This window comes from Haliotis rubra, unplaced genomic scaffold, assembly GCF_003918875.1.
Source record: "Haliotis rubra isolate DU_JTF1 unplaced genomic scaffold, ASM391887v1 Scf85, whole genome shotgun sequence".
Classification (NCBI taxonomy): Eukaryota; Metazoa; Mollusca; class Gastropoda; order Lepetellida; family Haliotidae; genus Haliotis; species Haliotis rubra.
The window spans coordinates 622,079-650,070 of NW_025767579.1; the positions used below are offsets into that span (position 1 = coordinate 622,079).

At 40.9% G+C, this 27,992-nt stretch overlaps 1 protein-coding gene across 1 annotated transcript; it reads right to left on the reverse strand.

Moving 5' to 3' along the window:
• LOC124262676 (DAZ-associated protein 2-like) lies at nt 1-27,982 on the reverse strand. Its single transcript, XM_046697183.1, has 5 exons — nt 27,851-27,982; nt 23,976-24,233; nt 21,572-21,669; nt 4,322-4,423; nt 1-1,446 (listed from the first exon to the last, which is right to left on the reverse strand). The coding sequence occupies exons 1-5, from the start codon at nt 27,945-27,947 to the stop codon at nt 1,318-1,320; spliced, it is 684 nt and encodes a 227-aa protein (XP_046553139.1). The 5' UTR covers nt 27,948-27,982; the 3' UTR covers nt 1-1,317.
• Nucleotides 27,983-27,992: the final 10 nt, after the last annotated feature.

The window sequence follows — 27,992 nt, forward strand, 5'->3', positions numbered from 1 at the left end:
AAGGTTTGAAATATATAGATTTATTTTCATTAAACATGTGAAATACAAAATCTTTGGACAAAAGTCCAGAAAAAAAACAGCATATCACCCAATCATTGGAACTACCATCTTTATACAAATAATTTTGGCAGCTCACTACTAAAAATCGGTCGAAAAAGTACACAGAAATACACTTAAGAAATGATATTTCTGAATCAGATCACCAAAGTACACTGCTTCCCTCTTTTCTATAAATAGCGTGTACAAAAAACAAGTACATGCATTAACATGAATAAAATCTACCTCAGTTAAATCAAATTTATTTTTCTGAAAGATAAGCCATTGATATTAATGAATGTTAAATTTCTATGAAATATTTCTTTCAGAGTCAAGCAATTTTCGAAAATCAACAGGCGGCAACAATGCCACTTTAGTAAAGATAATCAAAGCCACTAGGTGCAAATTACAAATAGAGATCATTCTCATGGAGCCCAAGTAAAGAGGTGGAGTTTCAGCGACTTTTGGATTAGGACTCAAAAACACAAATTACACAACCATGCACATTTACAGTCAAAATAAAATAATGCCACTGCTAATTCTATACAATTTGCACTGTAATTCAAAACACAGTAATTCCTTAAATAATCATTCTCACTTTCAAATTGTACCACAAACATTCTATTCAGGAAACCTATGGACATGATTTTGAAGAAATGCATAATTTTTAGTGATGTGTATCATGATTTATTTATTTTTGTTTGGGGCTTGCAGTAATAGCACTATTTCTGTAGAGGGAAGCAATGTCACTATACTAAATTAGATTCTGCTTCATGAACTGAGCTCCAAATATGCTGCAAGCATCCTTCAAAGGCCAACAACAGAGGTAAATGGACAATGTATCCCATAAATCAACAAATAGTGTTGTCCTCAAAGAACGACGAACAGGGAACATTCAGAATTTGTGAATATACCTGTTCCACTGTATTGCAGTCATTTAATCTAATGTCTACATTTTCTGTTGAATTATACAGAGGACTGGCTCAAGATGCCATAAACACAAATAGAAACCCTTCAAAGAAAAAGATCAACTGAAAAAAAGAAAAAATCTCGTCCCATCTTCGTGTTCTTTTATGCTCAAAATTCATTACAACTGATGCCAGTCCTATTTCATTGGTTGTCTTATAACCTTTGTAATGTCTATAATTTTGCAGATAGCTAGAACCAAACCCATCTTTACATGTGAGTATCACAGACACCTTTTCTATGGGTTCATGTCTGTCATTCCTTTCCACTTGATTGGCAACTGTCAATCAAAGAAATTCAAGCCAATCCTCCTCTTCACCACAACGTAGATCCTCCTCCAGAACCCCCTGTGAACCAATTAGAACTCTGCTGGGTACCTACAACTGTCTGCCCCTGCATCTGAGCGAGCTGCGCAGCATTGGGTGCCATGCCAGGAGGGGGTGGCTGAAAATGCAGTGTTTGTCAGTCAGACAAGACAGTAAATATGTGAGAGTTTGGTTTAATGCCTTTTCTACAGTATTTCAGTCATATCACTACATGTCAGCTTAATGTTTGAAAAAAGGCCTGACGGATGCCAGTCTCAGATACTTGACACTACCTGGGGTACTGGGCTGACAAATCAAGAAATGGATTTGAACCATCATACAGAAATTCATAGGTTTGTGGCCTGCTAAAGGGACACAATTTTGCACTTTCAATTTCAGCACCTGAGAATACTAGTCCTCATATGTCCTGTATTGTTGAAATCAGGGGCGTAGCTGCCATATAGGCAAAAAGGCAATTGCCTACACATAAGTTTGCACACACAAAAAATATTAAATCAAGAGTCATCAGAAGATGACATATCCCCCCGGCCCCCACATACGCTTTTCGAGTTGTGCACCGGAAATGAAGCCCACCCCTCCCTTTTGGGACTAAGTCCTAATTGTTTCCATGGAAACCGGGAAAGATAAATCTGCCAAACAACAAAGGGGACCACTTTGGCATCTGCCTCACATATCTGCCAAGTTTTGCTGAAAGATATTAAGAAGTTTTCGAGTTGTGCTCCGGAAACGAAACCCACCCCTCCCTTTAGAGACTAAGTCTGAATCGTTTCCATGGAAACCGAGAAAATAATAAATCACAAAAATCTGCAAATAGCAAAAGGCACCACTTTGGGATCTGCCTCACATATCTGCCAGGTTTTGCTAAAAGATATTAAGAAGTTTTCGAAGTTGTGCTCCAGAAACGAAGCCCACCCCTTCCTTTTGGGACTAAGTCCGAATCGTTTCCATAGAAACCGGGGGAAAAAAATGCCAAAAATCTGCAAATAGCAAAAGGAACCACTTAAGGTTCTTAAAATTAGTTTCAAAAATCACGAGAATCGATCTCATGTTCCTGAAGCAATACATGTTGGGTTCCTGACGTCTCCTATTGAGCTTGCAGTTGCCTCCCTTTACATATAAAGGGGTATAACTCTGGGTGTGATATTGCTAAACATGCTTGTCTGCGTTCTTCCTATCATCTTTTTATTATGCACCTGCTATAGTTTAGGAAATCAATTTACTGTTGATACGAATCCAAAGAATTTTAACAATGCACAGTAACATGTTATTTTCTGTAGCTGATCTCTCTCTCTCTCTGACGCGTGATGGGGGTATTACAATTCAAAACTTCAGCATAAATTCTACAAAATTTAATTTTAGGATCAGTCATAAACAAACGTCCTAGTAATAAAGCAGTGCATTAAATCACGTTTTTTATCATGCATATTTAAAAGAATCCTCTCTGTGTGTGTGTGTGTGTGTGTGTGTGTGTGTGTGTTTTGGGTCTGTGTGCATTCTAAACTTTTTGCCTACACATAATAATTGGCTCAGTTATGCCCCTGGAAATAACACTCTGTGCAGATAAAAATATATGAGAAAGTCATTACCAGACTGAATCTTTCATGTTGCCTTTCTCACTAGATAAAGTAATGATATTCAGCTCTGTAATGCTAATGTATATTTTGCTTTCTTTTTAATTTTGTGCAAAACCAACTCAAAAGCAATTAGGTGAAGGTGTTTGATTTTTCATGTTTTATATATACACTAAAGTAAGGCTACAAATGCTTGGAAAATGCTTTTTGACTTCAATATCAATATGATGAAATTGACACAACATAAAAGCACATATGATACATGTACGACTCTACCTAGTTGGAAATTAAAGCTCAGATGAAAAAATGCACTTGAGGGGTGACTTCACAGGAGGACATTTTAACGTTTTAACAACATTCGTAAACATTCTAAGTACAAACTGTAGTTTTGAAATACAGACTATAATTATTCATATAGCCTCAACTAATTAAATTACATAAATGATTGTAAAAAGTTTGGGGTTTTTTAACATCTATATGTGAAAACGATGGAACTGTTGTAGTAGTTCCAATTCAAAATAATTACGTAAAAACACCTTAATTCAAATCGCATAGATAATCTTGTTCACCCATAGACGTTTCACTTCGTGTATGAGCACTGAACTGGCAACATGCGACTTGATATCTCTGCAGAACAATTAATTTCGAATTTATACCAGTATTTCATACTGGAGAAACAAAGGGGTAAACCTCTCGGCAGCTATGACAGGGTTTACTAAAGAATATGTAAAGCCCTTGATTTGACATATAGTCAGGTTTACAAAGTTGTAAACAAATCAGTTACCTCAGGGGTCATGTCAAAATCAAAACCAGGTAGGAAACACAAACTGGATAGCTTTGATAAGGGTGTCATATGGGGTGCAGTTTATATACTGTATTAACGCAAAATCCACAGACGTGTGCTAACATACAAGATGAGATCAAAGATACAATACATGTCCTGTTGATATTCCGCTAGAGTCCTCAACCAGCAGTGACACTACTGACACTTGATATTTTGAGACGGTCCCTGACATGTACTGCCCGTGCGTTACATAATGCTGTCACCCTGTCTGCCTGCCAAGTTTTTCGATATTTTACGAGTAATCATTATGATTAGGGAATGGTACATTGTGATAACTCATATGCCATATTAGGTCGAGGTGGTATGAATGATTATATATGAGTTTTGAATCTGAAATATCAACCATTGTCAAATAGTTGCCAAAAAGCATTTTCCAAGCATTTCTGGCCTTACTTTAAAGCACAATTTATCTGAAGCTTAATACTCTACACAACTGAAAGCGTGTGACAAATTATATTGGTTTGCTTATAATCTCTTGTAAAAAGAATAATTTTGCTGGTCTGTACAGTGATATAATAGACTAAATTGATCTCTGTACACAGCAATCTACATGAGCCCAAGTCTGACTGACTACTTACTGGAATTCGTGGCTGAGATATCCCATCAAAACGTGCTCCAGCATCGAAAGCTCCTCCAACAACAACTGTCCCTGGCTGCTGAACCATCATTTGTTGAGCCACCTGCAGAAAAAGGCAAATTCTTACAATGAGTGAGTGAGTGAGTTTGGTTTTACGCCGCTTTTAACAATATTCCAGCAATATCATAGGCTTAACACATTGTACCCAAGTGGGGAATCGAACCCGGGTCTTCGGCATGACAAGCGAACGCTTTAACCACTAGGCTACACCACCGCCCCTGCAAATTCTTACAAACCTGGAGCAGTGACAATCAACCAGATAACGTCATTTACAATCTGTGACCGAGTTGTCGAGAGGAAATGTTTGTGCATCGCGCAGGGAAAGAGGTTCTAGTTTACTGGCAGCATACGGAAATTACCGAGACCTTGCGAATGATCACTTTTGAAACGTCGGTGATTGCACAACTAAATCTGATCGCAACCAATCACGAATCCTGAACACTCGCACCATGAAAGGGCCGAATTAGAACAGAGGTTCGTAGGAAGATACAAGCAACCTCTGTGGAAAAAAATTAGTGTGCCCTTCAACGAAGGTAAACAAGTTAGGGAAATGAAGGTAAGAATTTATTTTTATAGCACAGAATGTACAATGTGAATGACACCCGGTAAAATCTATGTACAAAGTGACACCCCCACCCTCATCCCACGCATGTGCAAAATTACTCACCTCCCCTAGTACATGTGTACAAAATTGATGACCCCCTCCCCAGAATCATCATCACCCCAGCCACACCCAGCCATAAATTATGAACAGTCCCTTTTATTTTAACCTTGAAAATAATACGTCTCTACATTGAAGCAACTCCTGAACCTTTGCCAAAAATGTGACCCTGACAGAATTACAGAGACAAAAAAAACACCTCAAAAACTATCTACATATCTGTAAGGTGATTTCCCAAATGAAATGCCTTGGACAAACTTTCAACAAAACTGTCAACAGCCCAAACACCATCCATTGATTACCAACAAATGTCCATCATCAAGCGATGCCCAAAATAAGTTGTCCCCTTTGAACAATATGCATACACTTAAACCACTGCTAATGAAAATGATTCACTATGCCTGGGTACATAGACCATTCTTTTCACAGAAATAGGAAATCATGATCTGAATGTTGTGCAGCTCCTGGGAAACAGGAAGTAATACAAGGAGGAAGCTCAGGATAAGAATATATCTACTCCTTGAAAACTGACATTTCTGGGAAATAACAGACTTTTCTGGATTGGCTAAAGAGCCAAATATGTTCCAACAACAAAATGTTGGCAACATCACAGATTTCAGCAAACCGTAAACTGATCTGTCAAATTGACTCTCATAACAAAAAAATAGCAACAGCATATTACCAGCGATATATATTATTCACCAATGGAATTATTGTTATTCATATTTCACTGTAAACTTGTGGAACTTATTACTAAAATGTTCACCCCATTTCAGTATTTGCATTTTCAAACTGATGCACCACAATGTTACTTTAAACATGAAGAAAATATAATACAGCAGAAAATTGTACGCTATATTAAAGATCCCATATACTCTAGGGGGATACAAATACATAAATCACTAAATGGCATCGTTATAAATGAAACCCCATCATTAAAACTACTCATTTCGATCTTTAATTACCTTAAATCGAATTTTTCGACAACAGTGCACAATTCTCAACTGCGAACAAAATTTCAACCCAATCAGAGCAACGCATCTCTGTGACGTCATATGAGGAATAGATATGAGGGCCGATGCAGAATTCATGTACATTTCAGGGGGTAAATTATCTTGTTTACAGGTTTGTATAAACCTGAAATCGTGACAACTGTTGTGAACAATGAAAGCTTATGTTCTCACAATCTACTGTCATTTAATTTTGTCTCTTGCTTTGCCTAGTTTCCGAGTTACAACTTGTTTTCATAGACGATTCTGTCAAAATCGCTTGGTGTCGCTAGGCCTTATTTGTTCGAGCCAGACGCTCGTGATAGCGAAAACGATGATCAGCCTCGCTCATCACGGTTACGGTTAAGTTCTTCAACCTAAACAGTGCGACATTAAGAAGGGTGGATGCCCATCAGATGCAGTTATTTGAAAATATCCCTGGTAGTTCTTGTCTGATTGTAATAAAGTATCAAAGCAGTGTGGGCTTTTTCAGGTTTTCTAATGCCTGGATGGTATAATGACTGATCCAAATTGATCACATTTCTGTGTATTTTTACCTCATTATTTAATCATGTCATGTAAAAATATGACGTCTATTTACGTATGATATTAAAAATTGACATTTGATTTATTTGAATCCGTAAAGTAAACAACCCTACTTTGCCATTGCTAGAAGAATCTGAAAATTTACTTAGGTAAATAGGTACATACACTTTTAGCACACAGCAAATGCTTATATGTATTTCTTATGCAACAATGAAGTTCTGTTTGTATTTTCAGTACAGTGTCGGCCCATAAGTTTTCACATGCAATTAAAATTGCATGCAATACAGCAATTAATACTCCCTTGTTCTAAGCCGGGTTAGGTGGCATAAACCTACACATGTTATTTGTCATCATTCACTAGATGGTCAGTTAATGAATTTATAACAGGTATAATTTGTGGTAACACCACTTGGATTACCCGACAAAGGTTCCCATTTGGCATTTCTTGTGTCTGGAGTAAATACTCAACATTATAAACATCGATCAAAGGATTAACTGATTAACCGCTGATTGATTAATTACTTTTTTTACACAGTGGATTTGTCAAAAGGTAGTGTTTATGTATGTAGATTTACTAATCTATACTGAATACACTCTGTCGTGTGTGTGTCTGGAAAAAACAACATCTTTCTTTCAAAGGATTAACCGCCAATACATTGATTGATTGCTAATTATTGGATAACTAAATTACTTTTTTTTAAAGAAAGGCGGACATTATGCAATTAGTTGCCAGGTGTGCTATCTTGGGTAAAAAATGAGACTATGCACCAATGTGAAATACCTGAAACGATATGTCACTTTTTCGTACATTAGACTGACTGAGTTTAGTTTTACGCCGCTTTTAGCAATATTCCAGCAATATCACGGCGGGGGACACCAGAAATGGGCTTAACACATTGTGCCCATGTGGGGAATCGAACCCGGGTCTTCGGCGTGACGAGCCAATGCTTTAACCACTAGGCTACCCCACCGCCCCTCGTACATTAGACTGTAAAAAGACACATCACTTGGAACAGCTGCAGATGAATGGCATATCACTCGTTTTTGTGGATATTGATGGATACATTCCTCGAACAAGGTAATAGCCTGACATTGTTCCTATAACTTTAATCTGTTTTAATTTGAATATATGCAATTTGTTTTTATTCATTTGTCGTAGCATTCAACAGATCATTGTATTCGCTGTGAAGTGTAATGAGACAGACAAAATACACTAGAGCGTGTGTGCGAATTATGATTCACATTGGCAAACTATAAAATGTCTAGATATTACAGTCCTGTTATAAATTCACTATAAGTATCAGCAGATCGTCTGCTATTTATTTAGTTTCAAAATGCATACAACTATGATAATAAACTAATTAGGATTATAAGACCAAATATAAAGACGTACATTGACTAGCATCTACATACTGGTGAGTGGACGTTAACCACGTGAATGTAGCAAGACATTTATCACGCAGTATTGTTAATTCAACCCCCACCTCACTTCTGTGGAAGAAATCGTTATGTTATAAGTTGTGACAAGCAAAATCCTTTTGGTCATGATGCAAATACATATTAAACTACGAGTAGAGAGTAGTTTTAATTTTCTAAGTTGATGAAAACAAACCATAATCTCATTTTTCAAAAATGGCGGCGCCCTGTCGCGAACATCCGCCAGTCTGAGGATAAATGCTATTTAGGTTTGATTTCACCGAGTTACAAAATCAAAACTACTTTCTACAGGTAGTAAATGTATTTCATTGATTGCCAATAGGATTTTGCATGACATAGCTTAAAACATAACAATTTCTCTCATGGAAGCGAGATGGGTGTCAATATAATACTACTAACAGTATTATTGTTACTTCGACCACAACCGAGGAAGAAATCGTATGTTACAAGTTGTGTCATGGAAAATCTTTATGGTTATCAATCATATACATATTTTACTACAACTAGTAAGTAGTTTTGATTCTTTAACCTCCGTGAAGCGATCTAACACAAGTAAGATATCGTTTCAGGCTTCCACAACGCTCTCTTCGCACTGACAAACATAACCCATTTAGCACAAACTGCGGGGTCCTGTGGAAATCTGTGCATGGTGACACCATCGCCCGACCCCTAGGAACAATTGACGACAACGCAACGATTCGGCATGTCTTCGTTGATGTCGAGAAATCATCAAAATGACGAGCTTGCAACACACTTTCTATACAACAAACAGAAAATCCTTCCTCATATGACATCACTGCAGTCCTCTGGCGACAGAGTTACATAACCTGTCTGTGGTTTCGTTGGCGGGCGAGAGTGAAGCAGGCATCTTTTGGCAACTTTTAATCACTCGGTATTAATTAACCACACGTTTTTTATGAATGAATTTGGTGTTCCACATAAGACTAACCACAAATCTTTCATATGTAATAGTTAAAAGAGTACAAAAATACTATTCTTGTAACAATAAAGCAATTCTGAATTGAATGAATTTCTGAATTGTCAATTTGTGTAACATGGCAATGTCCCCAGCAAAAGAATGAAATATGTAATTTTTAGAGTAAAATTGATATTTTATACTTATCCTGACTCATGCTCTTTTGCTTGTCTTCTTCTTCTTGCGAACATAGTGGAACACTTGTATCTCCTTATTTGAAGCTCCCTTCAAAATAAAATCACTAATTGGTACTCACCACGAGTTGCTCCCCTTTGTCTCCCCTGGCGGGAAAGGTGTCGCCACCCTCTGGCCATGTGCTCCACTCTCTCCTGATTTGCTTGAGCCCAACACTTGAATTTACAGGAAATCCAAAGTGTTATGTGGGGAGGATGGGAGGAACTAACCTCATGAGTCAGGATAAGTATAAAATATCAATTTTACTCTAAAATTACATATTTTTCCTTATCCTGACTCATGCTCTTACTTGTAGCATCCTACGGAGCGGAGGTGGGTAACAGAATACTTTGGATTTATAATTAGTGATTTTGTATAGATATACTGTAATATCCCCTCACGGGGAACTTCATGAAGGCTTAGATTTAGGATGTTTCCTGTATAAAAGAAAACCATAGGTTATATAAAGCCATTAAAGGGAATTACATTATGAATATATTGAACAATACATATAAATTATATATATATATATAGGTGACTCTGATAGAGGCACTGAAATTGACTATACCAAAGTATATGCTTAAGGTTGAATACTTAAGCTGAACATATATACATAGCCCTAAAACTCCGTAGAGTTATAAGCTAGATGAGTATGTATAAAATACATATTAATCTTGTGAGGATAATATTTTAAGCCCTCTGAGGGACTGTCAGTTGCTGGCGAGGACCAGTGGTCGAAATGGTGAATGCCAGAGACATCTTCTGTAGTGATGTCTCTTAGGTAGTGATTAGCAAATACCATGTTAGATTTCCAATAGCATCCTTCCATAATCGTGTTCAAGGAACAGTTACGTGTAGAAGGGGTAGAGGCCAGTGCCCTGATCTCATGTGGATTTGATGCTGTTGGTGGGTCCAAGCCTGCTGCCTTGTAGGCACTGAGGAGAATGACAGTCCTTATCCAAATAGATATTGTGGTCCGTGACACTTCTGTTTGATTAAGTGGCGATAAAGGGGATGAATAAGCGTTTGAGAAATCTTCTCCTTGTTTTGGATGCGTCGTAAATAAACTTTGGCTCTTACGGACACAGTGATAGGTCTTGTGTATCTTGTGATCGAGAATAGAGGATAAGCGCCCGGGATGTGGAATAATCTGTCTGGTTGACCTGGCAGTTGATTTTTCGCGATGAAATCCCATCTTAATCGAGGAGTGCGCTGTGTTATGATTGTCATCAAACTGTATCCTCTCGTAATCCAGAGCGTGAATTTCAGACATTCTTGCTGCTGTGGCTAGCGATAGCAGAAACAGTGTTTTCTGTGAGAGAAATTCAAAGTTTGTCGATTCCAAAGGTTCATAGACCTCTTTCGTGAGGTGTTGTAACACTACATTCAGATCCCAAGCTGGAGGCGTGGAACTTCGCTTTTGGTCCTCCAATCGGAAGCTCGTAGTAAGGCCAGTAACTCTGGAGATCTTGTCAATTTGACACCCGTTCTCATGGTGATTACAGAACTAAAGCGTGGCAAGATATGTTGATATCGTTGAACCTTTTAAATGTTTGTTTTGGCGTAGGTAACACAAATAGTCTGCCACTTGAGGTTGTGAAGCCTCTCTTGCTGTAAACCCTTTCTTTGTTGCATAATTTTTGAAACTGTGCCACTTGTCGTCGTACAAGATTACGAGTTGAGTAGCGTAAAGGCAAAAGCGTGACTGCTTTTGCCGCCCTGGCTGAATATCCTCTCTTGTTTAAACACATTTGTATACAGTCCATCGTGTAGTTGGAACATTGCTGGGTTTCCGTGCACTTGTTTGGTGTGAGGATGAATTAACAGGTTTTTGGCGGCAGGTAGCTCCAGTGTTGGTTGACCCGATTTCTTGAATTAGTATGGGAAACCACGTTCTGGCCGGCCAGTAGAGCGCGACCAAAGTGAGTTGTAGGCTCTGTGTTTGTCTGATTTTCTGTAATACTTGAGGTATTATTGCTGGTAGTGAGCTTGGCGATGCGCGTGAGGCCTTCCATGATAGACTTAAAGCGTCCGTTGCCCAAGCTTGGGGGTCTGGGACTGGTGACACGAATGTCGGTAGCTGATTGTTGAATCGGCGTGGCGAATAGGTCTATTTGGCTCCTAATTGCTTGATTATCTGTGCAAAAATTTCCCTGTTGATCATCCACTCTGTCGGTGATGGTAGATGAGGCGAGAGAGCGTCTGCTAGTATATTTCTGGCTCGGGAATGTGCACTGCTCTGACATGTAGATTTAGATCTTGTATTAAATCGAACAGTTGAAAACTTAGGTTCAAAAGGTTCATCGATCTCGTTGAGCCTTGCTTGTTTATGTAGAAGCGCCACTGTCGAATTGTCTGTATGGATCATTAGGCGCGCATTTTGTAGAAATGGTCTCCAATGTAGAATGGCGTTGATTACAGCTTTCATTTCTAGACTGTTTATATGGAGTTTGCATTCTTGCTGATTCCATAACCCTGATATCGTGTGGTTGGTGAGATGAGCTCCCCAACCTTGGAGTGTAGCGTCTACATACAGATGGGTTTTGTATTCCTGCTCTGCTAAACAAATCCCTTCGCAGACATTCGATTTCTTGGTCCACCATAGTAGATGCGGTCTGAGATGTTTGGTAGACTGAATGGTTGTACATCGTTGAGATGTGCGTTGATGAGACCTGTAGGGGGCGTAACTGTAATCTGCCTGTGACAGTCATGTCTTGGGCTGATGTGAGAAGACCTAGTAGGCTCTGCCATTGTCGCAGTGGTAGCGAGAGAGTAGAGCTGGTGGAATGGTCTGCTGTATCTTGAGCCAACGGTCTTCTGGTACCATATCACGGTTGCGATTTGTGATGAATCGAATACCTAGGAACTGCAGGTCTTGCGATGGAACTAGGTCCGACTTGCGTAAGTTTACTAACCAACCCTAGTTGTGTTAGTAGCTTTATGATGTAATTTAACTGTAGTTTGAGACGCAGTGGATCTTGATCTACTTGTATCCCGTCGTCGAGGTAAAGCGCACTGCGTAGCCCTTGGCGATGTAGAAATTTGATAATCGGTTTCGTTATCCTCCATTGAATAGCCAGGGGCTGATGATATTCGAATGGGAGTACTTTCCACTGGTAATGTAGCCCTTCTAGAGTAAATCGTAGGTATTTCCTGGAATGGGATGAATGGGGATGTGCAGGTAGGCATCCTGTAGATCTATGCTGCCCATGTAGTCCATAGGGCCGAATCATCTGGCGTAACTGAGGTAAATGTATCATCGCGAAACCTCGTGGTTTTGCGTAGATAGTTCTTGTTGAAAAAAGCTCATGTTGTAGATGAGTCTGTATTTCTCCGTGGAGTTTTTCTTGGGAACTAGGAAAACTGGGGAGTAGAAACCTGGTTCGGCGTTTGCTTGATCTATTACTTCTATGGCCTGTTTGGATAGGAGTGATGAAACAGCCTCTCTTATCTTTGGTAGTTGTTGCGCTTGAAATCGAACTTGGGGGTTTGATTGTCAGCGGAGGCTTGGCCTGTAGAGGGATCTGAAATCCGTGTTGAAGAATGTTGGAGGCGTAAGGGTCTTGCAATATTCCCCAGTTTTCCCAGTGTAGTTGGAGGCGTCCACCCACTTGAGCTGGCTGTACTGGAGCGGCTGGGGGTGGAAGACTCCAGTCGTTCGAACCTGTGTATCAGCGTCTATAATTGCGGGAACCTCTGGGTGTCCTGCCTCTTCCTGATCCTCCTCTATAGTTGCCATATGGGCGAATTTAAAAGAATCTTACCTCTAGAGCTGGCTATCTTCCTGTCTCTTGCTCTTTGTAGGCCCGTGAACTTAGATCTGCCTGAGTATTTTTGTGAAGTCTGGCGAATGGCGGCTGGCTAGTGTGTCCATCGATCTAATCATAAGGACTTCCCTGGAATCCTTAGAGACTTCCTTGGCGACTTTGTCGATTTCTCCGTCAAAGATGGATGTTGTCTAACCACGGGGCTGTATAAAGTGGGGCTGTAAAGTTCTCCCCAATTACAGAGGCGAGGAGGCCTTGACGACGAGCTAAGGTCAGTGCTGCTGAAACAGATGTAAGATGATCCGTTAAAACTGCTGATCTTTCTTTTGCATAAGTAAGGCAGAATAAATCATTCTATCATCTTCCGTCGTGGAATCCGGAATCTAGTAATAAGAGTCTCATTGATCGTCCTAGATCTATTTAACCCAAAGAACATCTCGTCATGGTTTCTATATGAGCCAACTTGCGATCATCCATCTTGTAAATCTTGTTCTTTACATCGCTGATGATCTTATAGTTCTCATCGATGTCCTGGGCCTTGTAGAAGGAGTCCATGTTATCGTGGAGAACTTCTTGGCTTGAAAGTTGGGCAGATGTGGTATCTGAACTTTCGTAGCTTTCTGGAAAGCTGCATCTAGATTCTGTGGCACTGCCGCAATTCAAGGTCGTCGAGGGGTAGAGTGATTGCATCTGGATCATCTTCCTTCATCAAATACGTCCTGCTGGCTGTATTGCCACTTTTAGATGGTGATGTGAGATCTAGGTTATTGACCATCCAATACCGTATCTCTGCATCAGAAAATATGATTCCTCCATCATCCTCAAAACCATCATCATTAACAAATTGTAGATGCTCGCCGGGACTGCGTGTAGCTGTCTGTATATCTGATGAGGTTTGTGGCGATCTAGTTGACTTGTGCGCGCTCTATGTGGAGATCTGACGGTGATCGGCCTGGTGATGAGCGAAGTGGAGATGCGTCTATGGGATGATCTTTCGGAGACTTGTGAGGTGAATGTTGATAGCCGTGCGAAGCTCTTCCGGCAGTCCTCGATGTTCTTCTAGATGATGAGGATCTGGAATCATATGTCCTTCGCGAATGCCTTAGCGAAGCTTCATTTGCGTCCGGTCCGGGGATCGATGATATGACCTTCTGCGAAGGCCTCCGTGATGTCTGATGGTCTGAGTCCATATCTAGAGATGAAATCGAAGATGGTGATGATCTCTCCGCCCTGAAGGCCTTAGCGAAAAGGCTGTACATCTAGGTCCGCCGTCAAAGGTGGTGCGGGACTTCCTTCGCTGAAGGTGACATCGTCTTGGCTGCTACGTTGGCGGGGGTGCCTCTGGGGTGCTGTCACGCCGGAGCCGGCGAAGGCTTCGGACCCTGCTTAGCGCAGTTTGTAGTGGTCCTCCATGATGTTCATAAACTGCGCATCATGTCTTCTGGGATGATCTGTGGCGAAGTCGCCGGCATCTTTTCTGCGATGGGGTTCACATCAATGGCGTCTGGCGTCGGTGTAGAGGCATCAGGCTGCATGGTGATCTCTGCAGAAGTCACAGTCGCTGACACGGTCGCTTCTTCTGCCGTAAGTCGGGGATGATTATCGGCTGATCATCGTAGAGGCCCAATTCTGCTGCTGGAGCGATCTCGGCTTAGAAAGTTCTTGCTGTCTTCGTGGATTTCCCTTTGGAAGTCTGCGCTGCCCTGGAGTGTCCTCAATCTGCGTTGAGGCGACGATGAGGCCCTCTTAGACTTGGTCTGCAATGGCCGGGATGTCTGGGGAGGCGGTCATTTTCTTGAGGTAACGGACTGCGTCCCCGTTCCTCTGCCGCAGGGGTCTCTAGCAGAACACCAGGCGGGAGAGGGTCGATCGCTAGCAGCTGACTGGATGGAATATCTGGACTCTCTGCCATGTTTTGCCCTTGTTTGCGTGATCTATCTGCAGCGCGTCTTAAGGCATAAAGATGATATTTATTAAATGCAGAATGAGATAAATTAATGCAGTAACTGCAAGCGTGAATTAAGCCTTACCGCAGTAGAACAACTAGGGCATATTACATGTGGATCGGAGGCAGAAAAGCGTAATCTACAAATCGTACAGATTTTCATCAGCGTAAAGCTAGCTGAACAATCGAATACTGCGTGAATAAACGGTAGAAATCACGATAATTAATCAATACAAATAGTAAAGGATACTAGCTATACCTCTATAGTAACCTATGAGAGGTAAAAACTAAGAGATTATCAAAGGATATGGTGTGTAAGGAGACACACGGCGCTCTCACATCCTGCTCACTGGGCGAAGAAGGAGAGAGTGAAGCACATGGCCAGAGGGTGGCGACACCTTTCCCGCCAGGGGAGACAAAGGGGAGCAACTCGTGGTGAGTACCAATTAGTGATTTTATTTTGAAGGGAGCTTCAAATAAGGAGATACAAGTGTTCCACTATGTTCGCAAGAAGAAGAAGACAAGCAAAAGAGCATGAGTCAGGATAAGGAAAAATATAACATTTACTAGTTTTTATCTTTTGGTCACATAGAAGATTATCTTTTGTGTGATATAGTTTTCAGTCAACTATGAAGATATTTCAGTAATATACATGTAGTAGATTTGAATGTACAGATGCAGATGCACATATCCACTGTCAGTATCATTGTGTACTAGGACAGGGACGAGTCCAAATTTTCTACCTGGGTGCCCCACCCCTTATTACCCTACCCTGACACCCATTACTTTAATTCCTGACATCAAATTTGTAAGAAATGGCAATATATTCTTCAGCTCGGAGGCTAAAATTTCAATTTTTTCAATATCTTAACCATGTATAATAATAATATTCAAAAGAACTGACTGTAAATTATGACTAAATCTTCAAAGACAATACAACCTTTTAATCATGAAAGAATAACATTGAATAAAGAATTACATCGTCTAATCTATTTTAGTAACGTGATCATAATGGGTCCGGGTATTGAGACGGCTGAGATTTTGAAAAGTGTCATGTGACCTTGAAAATAAGGACCAACGTAGACTGTCACCAAATTTGAAGACATTGGGTACAACATTTCATTGGACGTGTTAACAAGAGTTTGAAAAGTGGTCAAAGTGTCCTGGTGACCTTGAAAATAATGTCAAGGTCACCCAAATTGACTGGTGTCTGTGTAATCCCCCAATGTAGGCTGTCACCAAATTTGAAGACCTTGGGTACAACAGTTCATGAGATATCTCGTTAACAAGAATGCAAAACAAGATTTGTTGCAGTGGGGGACAATAACATAAGTATAAGAGAGTTGATATACAGGTGATTTCCTTAACTTTTGCCAAAATTCAGAAAATCCAAAGTTTATATCACTACCCTATCTTAGAGGCCTATGTACACTACTTACAATATATCTATTGAATTTACTCTCTGCCTCGAAAACTATAATACACCATATGAAGTTTATGACATGTTTTAGACACACTGTGATGATTCACCAAGGACAGATCAAGACTTCCACCCACTGTTACCAGCGTTCGAAATACTTGCCTGCCCGACCGCCCAGGACGGGTTATTTTCAACATGGACTGCCAGATTCTCAAATTCACCTGCCTGTCGGTCAGGTTACAATTTAAACATGTATATGAAGATATGATATTTGTGGGCGTGTAAGTTTTGGTCAGGGCTGGCAAGTTTTACATCTAACCAGCCCTGTGGTCTGGCTGAAATTTATGGGAGTTTCATACCCTGCTGTTACATGGCATGAAGCAGATAGTTCCTTCAATTTAGATCTCATAATAGAAGGTCAAGGATGTCTGTGCCAACTATGGCCAAAAATAAAAAAAGGAAACGAATAGCAATAGACCTGCCACAAGCCAGTTTGAGGGATTTGACAACCATGTGGGGGATTCATGTTGCTAGGGACACTAAATATGATTTAACTGGATTTCAAACTAAAAGCAGAAACATAATTGTGTACAAATGATCACATAAAAAACTACAAAATTGGACATTTCAATATAAATTGTATATTTATATATTTATCCTGTCTCACGACTTGAACCTCTCTCTCTTGCTTCGACTTTTAGTGGAACGACTGTAAACCTTTTTCCATAAGCCTCCTTGTCCATTCGCCCGTGCACTCCATGCTGCTCTCCTTAATTAGCTGCCTAGTTCCTATTAAAGCTTGCAGCATGCTCCACTAATTGCCCACGTGACTACCTTGAATGATCATTCTCATCTTGGAGCCAACGTTGTAATCTGAGTAGTGGGGAGGCCAGGCGGGCATCCATCGCGTGAGATAGGATAAGTTTAAAAAATTTGGAAATTTTGCACTTATCTCACAGTTGGACGGCGGGCCGCAGATTACCTTTCTGTCTGGACAGTGCGAACAGCTGGTCTTGGAGCTGTGTGGACTGATGACAACCGTAGATAGCGATGTACAACCAAGGCCTGTTATGCATGCACGCAACTCCTATGCTTGTAGTGGGTTCTCCGGAACCCCTTGGCTTACTAAGCACAACGACTCCCAGGGAGATGGGTGCTCCCGGGCGATGTGGTGTTCGGCCGCAACCTTGTACAAGACAAGGGACGCAACTCGGCAAGTAAGCCTCGCCTCGCCACGATTTACAAGGTTCCACCGTAATTAAAGTCTTGCGACTAGAATCGGGCCATCCCCTGCTTCAAGAAGGCCCCCCCCGGACACCGACCAAGGCGGGTGAAAGAGAAACACAACTTGGCATCTCCAAGGTTTAACGTTCAGTATCAAATTGACCCTCACTCCTTTGACTAAGCTTAGTCAAAGGATGTGCCCGGCAACTTTGGAGGCAGAACGCAACGAAATCCACTGGAATTTGGGAGTGTCGCACTTCACTGACGTAATTGCTCCGTGGAGTAGAGGTCAGTAAGCGTGAATGTCGAACACCTCTGCATCGTCATACTGATTGTGCCTCAGGTCCGTAGGGCCACACTAAGTGGCCGCATTCCGATGCCTTGGTATGGAGGCCAAGTGAAGTAGTTCTTAAACCCATATAATGAGAACAAAAGGTTGAGATCCAGTTCAACTTTTATTAAGTATATACAAGGAAGTAGTAACGCGAATGCGGAACCGTCCCTCATCTGCGTTGTTGGGCCGATGTAAGCTGCTGAGCCAGTACAAGAGGTCCGAACTGGTGTAGTCCCTGGACATCCGTGACAGACAGGTCTCGCAGGTAATGTGAAGAGAAGACCATATCAGAACGCCAGAAGCAACCTTCCGTGATAGCGGTCAAGGAGCAGTTGCTATGGAGGGCCATCGTCGAGGCTAGTGCACGAGTCTCATGAGGTTTGGAAACGGCTGGAGGAGGCAACCCTGCAAAGGTGTAGGCTCGCAAGATCATGACACGCATCCAGAAGGCCAATGTGGTCCGGGAAACCTCAGCTCTTGAAGCGTTCGACACGGGTATGAAGAGGAGCTTCCGTAGCCGTCGACAATCCTTGGAGAAAGCAAGGTAAGCGTGTAGAGCCCTAACAGGGCAGAGTGTCAAATCTTCATTATCATCAGGCCCAAGAATGGTGGACAACGGGGGAATGGTAAACATCCGGTCTGGTTGCCCTGGCAGTTGGTTTTTCGCAATGAAGTCCCAGCGGAGACCCAGGAAAGCCTTGCCATGCTTCTTCCGCTCGAACCGCACCCGATTGACATCAAGAGCATGCAGTTCAGATATACGAGCAGAGGTAGCCAAAGCTACCAGGAAGAATGTCTTGAATGTCACTTGTTCGAAGTCCTTGTCTTCTAAAGGTTCATAATCTGTAGAAATCATATGACGAAGGACGACGGACAGATCCCAGGCCGGAGGTCTGAACTTCCTGGACTGGTCAGAGAGTCTATAGGAGTGTAGTAGACTCTGCAACTCGGGAACAGTGGAAATCTTCGTGCCCGTGGTGGTAGCCAAAACCGAGTTGATGGCGGCTAAGTAGGTAGCTAACGTAGTACCCTTGAGTATCTTAGTAGAGCGGAGATGCTGGAGAAACTCAGCAACGACCTGAGCCGAGGTGGAAGTGGGAGATGCAATTCCCCTAAGCTTGCAATAATCTTCAAACTTCTTCCACTTGTTGTCATACAAGGAACGGGTCGAAGTACAATGTGCTGAAGTGATAGCTGTGGCTACTCGGTGAGAGTAGCCCTTAGCTATGAGAGACCTCTGAAGATGCGCCAAATGTGTAGATTGAGGGTCTGAGGTGACCCGTGGCGCAGTTCCGAGTGAGGGGGAAGAAGTAGGTCGTCCCAGTTGTGAAGCGGTACTGGGTTTGGCTCTGCCAGGCTTCTTAGGTTGACAAACCAACTTCTTGCTGGCCAGAAGGGTGCGACCAAAAGAAGTAGTATGTTGCTGGTGGCCAATAGTTTCTGTATTACTTTTGGTAGCAGAGCTGGGGAGCAGCGTAGGCATTGAGACCCTCCCATGATATTGCCAACGCGTCGAGGTCCCACGCCAAGGAGTCTGGGATTGGTGATACGAACTTTGGAAGTTGGTTGTTGAACCTTGTGGTGAACAGATCTATTTGAGGCCGTGATAACGGGTAGATCATCGACTGAAAGATCTGGGGCAGTAACTTCCACTCTGTCAGGGACGGTCGGTTGGATCGGGACAAGGCATCAGCGATCACATTTTTTAACCCGGGAATGTGTCTGGCTCTGGCTACGATGTTGAGTGAGTTGATGAGATGGAAGAACCTGATCGCCCATTGTAGCAGATTCGCCGAGCCTGTCGAGCCTAGATGACCTAGATATACCAAACCACCGTCGAATTGTCTGATTGGATCAACAGACTGGTTGATTGAAGCTCTGTTGCCCAATGTGAGATGGCTTGAATTACCGCCTTGAATTCCAGCTCGTTTATATGAAGTACCCGTTCATCGGATGACCACAGCCCAGCCACTTGGTGGTCGAGGAAGTGAGCTCCCCTACCCATGAGGGATGCATCGACGAATAGGTGATGAGTCGGTGCAAAGGGCATCATAGAGACTCCGGCGCAAACATTCCGTTCGTCGAGCCACCATTGAAGGTCTGGAAGGCAAATTACTTCCTTGGGGTTGTCGGCCTGAAGGTTCGGGCGTAGAAATCGCTGTATCGGCCGAAGTTGGAGCTAGCCTCTGTACGTTAAGGCTTGAGCTGACGTCAGAAGGCCCAGTAGCTCCTGCCACTGTCATAAGGTTCTTGCCTAAAACAGTCCTTGAGGAATGCATTGCTGAATCTTTATCCACCTGTCGTGAGGTACGAACATCATCCCCTGACGGTGTTGAACAGTGCTCCGGTGAATTGTGAGTTTCTGAGTCAGTATTAGTTCCGCTTTCGCGAAGTTCAACAGCCACCCTAACTGTCTGAGCAGCGTGGTGGTGAACTGTAGCTGGCGAAGCAATACGATCGGATCCTGTTTAGCCTGGATGCAATCATCTATGTAGCTTTCGAAGGTGATCCCTTGAAAGTGGAGGAAGCTCGTTATGGGCTTGGTAATTCGGGTAAAAAGCCACGGGGCCGTTTACATTCCAAATGGTAGGACTTTCTATTGTTAGCGATTCCCGTTGAACACAAAGTAAGGTACTTCCGGTGTTCTGGATGTATCAGAATGTGAAGATAAGCATCCTGAAGATCTAGGCTGATGAGGAAGTCTCCCTTCTTCAGGATGGTGCGTAAAAGGTTGATCGGCACCATCCTGAAGTGAGGCCATGGAAGCAGGAATCGGGCATTGAATAACTTCCTTCTGAAGATGAGCCGGAGTTTGTATCTGGGAGCAGAGAATCCGTTCTTAATTCGTTTCAGGCTCTTGAAACAATCATTTAGTGTACTGGATAATTTCAGAATACAAGGTCGAGGTGGTAGGGTGATGGTAGACCAATCCAGGTTCCTAAGAGTATAAGAGTGATCCAGGTCTGCTGAAGTACTCAAGGGAAGTTGGAGCTTCTCAACAATCCAAAGGAGTACCTGAGGTGTCTCATAGGGACACTATGATAATGACATATTCACATGCCCACCTGTCTGCTACAAAGCTGCCAAGTCCCAAATGGTTGGTTTGGTTTGTAGTTTAACGCAGCACTCCGCAATATTCCAGCTATATGATGGCGGTTTGTAAATAATCAAGTCTGGACCAGACAATCCAGTGATCAACAGCATGAGCATCGATCTACGCAATTGGGATACAATGACATGTACCAACCAAGTCAGTGAGTCTGACCACCCGATCCCATCAGTCGCCTCTTACGACAAGCATGGGTTGCTGAAGATCAATTCTAACCCGGATCTTCACGGGTCCAGTACCAACTGGCACAAGTGGCAATCCACAAGTAAATGTATTTATATAACTGACTGTTTCAAATCATTAAACATAAAGCTGATATATTTACAAATTCATGGAATCTACATGTCAGCTCAGGACAAGTGCTTTGAATAAATCTGTCATCCTTATTATTACTTGCTTTTCATGTCTAGGTTTCTACCTAAAAACAAAGAAATAAAACAAACGAAAAGATAAACACAATTTGTAAGATTGAATTGTGAAATATGTGTGGCAAGTACTGAACAGTTTTCAATTATATTTACACAAGTCTCAATCCGATTTGAAAATTGGAGGATATAAGCTAGAGTTTGGGGGTGAGAAGGTAGTATAGCATGTAATTGTTCTTCTTACTGGTGAGTAAGGAGGAGGGGGTCCGTGGGGAGAAACACCCTGGGCCTGGATGACTGGCATGTACTGCTGGCGTGGGTAGGCAGAGGAGGAAGCAGACACTGAAAAACAATGGCAGTATGACAGATCATATATATATGTGACAGACCAACTATACATGTCATAACATTTTACTGTTTGTTGCTAACAGCTGAGATCAGCATATTCACACAATAGAATGGCGGCCTATAAATAATCAATTATAGAGCAGAAATATCATGTGCCCTCAGGATATGAGGATATTTTAACGATCTCATCGGTTTCCTTTATTCTTAGTTCAGCTGTGTATACCAGAGGAAGGACATTGGGTGTTTGACCATTACTGAAAACTAAACATCTTTTTACCTGAACCTTACCAAACTGCCTTGATGTCACTTTGACTCATGACCTTTCTATTTCCTAGTCCCTGCATACCTTTATTAATATCAACAATCCTTGTTAGTTTGCCAAAGGTAATCTACCACCCACTGTCTAATTACCCCCTTTGCGAAGTGCAACCATTCATGAATTGCAGCCATTAATGCCACAAATTTGCTAGGAATAGCTATTTCTGACAAGTGTACTTTGCAATCTAAATGCATATTCTACTGTCCATTGAGTTGTTCAATGATTCCTAGATCAAAGCATGGAGCTTTCAGGAAGACTGGTAACATTTTGAAGATGCACCACACATGCTTGACTCAACAACCTTGCACCAGACTTTTAAGTAATTTATGATGTGACTGAGTTGCTTTGACTAGGAAATGAATTTATAATAAACACAGCTGAAGTAAGACCTGGAATTTTATGAGTATGCAATGGCAGGACTACTTTTTTTTTCTTAAATCAAGGCACAAATTCCACAACGGTGGGGAAAATTAACATGAGAGGACTTTTTATTACTTTATGTCAGAATGAAAATTCAGGGTTGGCAGGACATGGAAAAAAACCAGAAATAATAGGAGTCAGCCAAAGCTTATCACTTTACCAGTATATTGACTAATATATTTTATGCAAGGCATAGTTTCGTCCAGGGTATCACAACAAACTTTACCGCCTCCAGTTTTCTTCATTTCTTTACTTCGTAATGCTTCGTTTGTTTTAGTGGATGATTTTATGTCTTGCCATTCCTTTTTAATTTCCGAAATTGTTCATAACTGACGGGTTTACGCTATTAACGGCATTGCAGATTTTTTCCAAAGCCTTTTGTTTTCTTTGAAGAGTAACAGTGTCTGAAATTTGTTGACTAAAACGTATTTATGTTTAGAAAATTCTTGTACGCGAATTGATCTCTCTTCGTCGTTAAACCGGGCTTTACGAATTTTCTTTCCCTTTGTCAGCTCTTGTGAAATGTTGTCCTGTTCCATTTCAACTAAATATTAGAACACGTTTTACACTTAAGATTGGAAATTTCAAGAACTGTAGCAATGTCGGATTTATCTAAATTAGTTCTACCAAGATAGCAATGAAGATGTTGAATAGAGCGGCAAATGACGCAGATTACCAATAATGTGCTGCGGTCAATGAACAAACTGTCGGTAGTGTTCTGAGTGAACTCAAAAAGTTTCTCAACTTCATTAAAAGTACTATCCAAACAGATGGAACAGTACAAGGTGTCACATGTAACTGTCTAGCACTGCCTGCAGTATGCTGAATTGTCGTGCTGTCTGCCATTGCACAATGTGTGCTACGCAACCATGTGACTCACAGGGAATCCCATCGTCTTTAACCTTGCCTTAAGCTGTCTATATGTTGAGTTACGCTTTTTTAAGGAACGCCTAACGAATGCTGAAGGATTGTTTAGCGAATACTTTGTGATACACTTCTTAATTTGTTTAACGATGTTACTAAAGCGTTCGTTAACCATGCGTTAGGAGCAGATTTAAAGACTGCTTCGAGTTACGAGCCCCAGATCACTAGCCACACCATTATTCTTAACTAAATCTTTATCAACTGTGATCAGTGACTGAGTTTAGTTTTATGCCTCACTCAGCAATATTCCAGATATATGGCGGTGGTCTGTAAATAATCAAGTCTAGACCAGACAATCAAGAGATCAAAAGCATGAGCATCAATCTACACAACTGGGATACGATGACATGTAAGTCGGTGAACCTAACCCCCCGATCCCATTAGTCAGTTCTTACGACAAGCATGGGTTACTGAACATCAATTCTAACCCGGATCTTCACAGGTCAACTGTGATCAAATAATTGACACAGTCATGGCATGACAGCAAAACATGGTCAGGCATTGACAACGCTCTGTAAGAATGGTTAGTTAGTGACCTTCATGAAAGTTTTGAAACAGCCAGTTATCTGAGCAATTGTGACAGGCCAATCTGTTATCCTAACTGCCAGGTCACTAAACATCTATGATCTATACTCACCATATCCATGCTGCATGGGTGGCATCTGAGTGTATGGGTGCATGTACTGCTGTTGGACGTATTGAGATTGGGCTTGGTATGCCTGGGCCTGCATGGAGGCAAGGTAGGCAGAATCATGTGGAGAAGCGGATGCACTGTAGCTTGCGGCATTCTGTTGGGCTGCGGCGCTGTACGGTGGGGGCTGAGATCCATACTGCTGCTGGAGGGGAGCACCGTAGGCATATTGTGGGGGAGGCATGCCTTGGGCTTTGCTGGGATCTGGAATGTAACAAAAGTTAGGGTTCAATTATATTACTATGTTTTATCAATGTTCAAAATTGAGCTTTAGATTTAAGGGTAATGTGTGATAACTCTCATGTCAAAGAGTAAAATTTGATGGATCCAGAGATTTAAATACTATAGCATCAAGCAAAGTCTTTTTTCACACAAGGTCACCCCACTGATCAAGAAGTAACCAAAGGGTCACAGTAAATTGCAGCTATAGAAGATATCAATGTGTTCATGATATGAGCATAAGATTCACTAACCTGATGTATATTATTCATTAGCTGTAACTTGGTGTATTACGATCTTATACAGTAATACTACATCATTAATATGATGTCAGCAAAGGTAGAGTGACTGATTGTGCTGACAGTAGACACAAAGGAGAGTTCATCCTAAGCCAAACCATTGCACTTTCAATTTTTAAATGGCATATATTTGATTTTTGTGTGGCCATGATGGTGTACAGTGTTTGAATTAATTCCAATGTGAAAAATCAAATGAAATATCCAGACATCCAAACAATGTTTGTTTTGATTGTAACTTCATCAAATTTTCAAATCAATGCACTCACAAATCAAAGTATTAATTTTAATATGGTAAGAGCACTTCCTGTGTGGATTTTCTTGGATCGTTATTACTGTTTGCATCCTCAACATATTGTCAATAGTGATACACAATGTGATGCCTTAAAAACTGCACCAAAGACTTTGTCAAAACATGACCATGACGTCTGAGATGTCATTGTCCAAACACGAGGTCAAGGTATTTTTCATTCTTTTCAAAGAAAATAGAGGCATCTGATGTAATAACGAAACAGATAGTTCTAAGGAAATACTATTTCATATCATATTTTGCAAGCTTTCCTGTCAAGTGAGGACTGCAAAAATTCAAAAGTCAGTAGGCATGACTCATGTTTAGAATGAACTGTCTCTTTAACTTTACCCACACATTGAGAAAAATTGTATATCAGTCATATTATTAGCAATGGTCGTCAGATGTTCTGAATGGCCCACATTGTGAGAATTTAGTGCAGCAAAATGTTCACCTTCCTTGAAATCCAGAATAAACTTCCAAAATCTGATTATTATGTTAGTCTGTGACTGTTGACATTTTCCTTCTTGGCATCGCTTTCAATACTTAATGATGACAAGTCATTGATATGTGTCATATGTACCATTTTAGCAATATTCCAGCAATATCATGGTGGGAGACACCAGAAATGGGCTGCACACATTGTACCCATGTTGGGAATCGAACCTGGGCCTTCGGCTTGATGAGTGAACAAGTTTAACCACAAGGCTACCCCACCGCCCCTGTTATACAATGAACTGTGACACTTCTGACCGATAATGTTCTATAATGATTATTTGACATTCTAACTATATATTACTCGCCCGTGGAAGGCACTGAAGTGTCATATTTTTACGGCAATATACACTAGTGTAATACAGCAAGATGTATGACGTCATAATGGTTTACAGTTATGACGTCACAATGCTTATACCTCTGACACAATGGTATTAGACCTTGCATGACTCATGGAAAGCTGAAAGTCATCGCACTGTAGGCAGTTTCTATCAATTTACGTTAGAGAGTAATACACAGAATACTAAACTTGCTTCTGTGAAATGCCATTTTTATTAAACTTGCAAAAGATTTAGTATCAAACTTGCTTTCGCTCAGAGATGACAAACTTTTATGGATGATCAACTTCTTTATTTTGACAATGGTGACGTTTCGGTATAGATTCTTATACTGTTTGTAAGCATATGCTTTTGCTGGTTTAATAAAAATGGCATTACACAGAAGGTCGTTTAGTATTCTCTATATATGACCCCGGTGGTCTGGGTCACCAGATATTGGATATGGGGATAATATTATGCCACAAATGGCACTGATGCTGTTGCCAGTATATACACCAGTATATGTCATGCTATTTTACATATCAATCATACAAATCAGACCAGTTATTTCTGGAAATACATCTTAACAAATTCACATTAATCACAAATAACAATAATGATGTAAATTAAAAAGTCTGTCACTGTTCGTTAAATCATCATGGTTAAAATTCTAAACTAAGGCCATAATATATTAATTATCAGATTCACATCCTGCCTGCCTCACTATAAAAACACCGCCTCAGTAGTTTGAGTAAATAATAATCGACAATTCTACAGCGCCATATCCAACTGTGAGAGCAAGCTCAAAGAGCTGCAGAAGAAGTATAAGTAGTTATGTCAGAAGAGACCTGGAATGAAGATATTGGCAGACAGAAAAATTTTAAAATGCAGATGCATAGGCAAATATTCTGTGACTATGTGATGTTTGTTAAGGAGACACTGATCAGCAGGCGTTAATGCTCTGACTTGAGGCTTCTGGTGGAATGTAATAGTTAGTGAACTCCACGAGGCAGTCTGAGCTATCTGGGCCCGATTCCACAAAGCGATGGTAGCACTACGACAGTCGTAAGTCTATGTTAAAGTATGGGAGTTACGATCATCTTAGCACTATGATCGCTTTGTGGAATAGGGCCTGGTGTTGAAAGGTCACAAAGAATTTTGTATTCTGTGGATATGTTCTTGGGATAGACCAAACAAGAGACTATTACAATTGTAAAGCTTCAAGAGAACAAAACAAGTGTATGTGCTCCAAGTACAATGTGTCAGCTCAAGAAATATTGGAAAACTCATTGTTTCAGTTTCATATTTCTCTCTTAGACAAATTATTCATTCATTCAAATGTTGTGGCATCTGGATAAATCATGAAGTCAACTTGGTGAAGCAACACATTACGTCCAAATATATATGACCTTTAACATTGAGTTTTTTTCAGCTCTGTCCAGTCTGAAACCAGATGATCAGCTTAATTTCATGAGCGATTTGGAAACTGTCACATGTAACAGTGAGCATGAAATTAAATGCAGTTATATCTACATAGAAATTGTTTTCAAACTAGGGGAATAGATCATAAAAATGTCACAACTGACTGACCTACATTATCTAAGCAGTCCAGTTAATAAATCAAGTCATTGCATGGTGTATGAAGATAGTATGTAATGTGCAGTCTTTGAGTGAATTTCTAATATGAATTTTGATGTAAACAGGCATATTTAAAATCCCTCTTCAAGACATGAATTTTACATTCAGGAAAAGATAGTGAAAGGAAACTTGAGTTCATTTCACCATACCCATCCATTTGAAGTGACGAAGTTGCCAAAATGACAAATATTAGAATAAAATATGGTGGATAGACACATGTATGTATCTCCTTTGTTGAGCATCAGACCTATGTTCAGATCGAAATTAATGTTTTTCATCACAAAGGTAGATGAGTATTAGACATAAATCTACACGTACTCGGATCAGTACAATATAAAACAAACGTTACTGTATCGTAACCTATATTTATCATTTATAAAGCGGTTGCTTCGTTCTTGTTTTTCCAATCACTGGAATTCCATGTTGGTGTTTTACTGTTGTAAAATTGTTCGCATTCTTTGAATGAACGATTCTTCTGAAGAACTATCTTTTTGTTCCTAGAGAGATCAGTCACAGAGTGTTGAAATATATGATACATTTATGGGCATATCTGTGCTTTTGATTTACCTTGTTTAGACATAGCGATGGCTGTTTCAATTTCGCAGTGTGAATCTATTTTACGTTCGATCGCTGTATACTTTCTGTTTTCTGAAGACCAGGTCATGTGACCATAAGGTTGTACTAGTCGGTAAAATTTTATCCATGTTAT

Bases quoted from the DNA above. Each gene is read 5' to 3' on its own strand.
- LOC124262676 (XM_046697183.1), bottom strand. From the start codon at position 27,947: ATGACCTGGTCTTCAGAAAACAGAAAGTATACAGCGATCGAACGTAAA. The intron at 4,424-21,571 runs GTAAGAAGAACA...CTTTTTCTGCAG, and splicing joins CCCCTCCTCCTTACTCACCA to GTGGCTCAACAAATGATGGT. The intron at 1,447-4,321 runs GTAAGTAGTCAG...CTGCATTTTCAG, and splicing joins TATCTCAGCCACGAATTCCA to CCACCCCCTCCTGGCATGGC.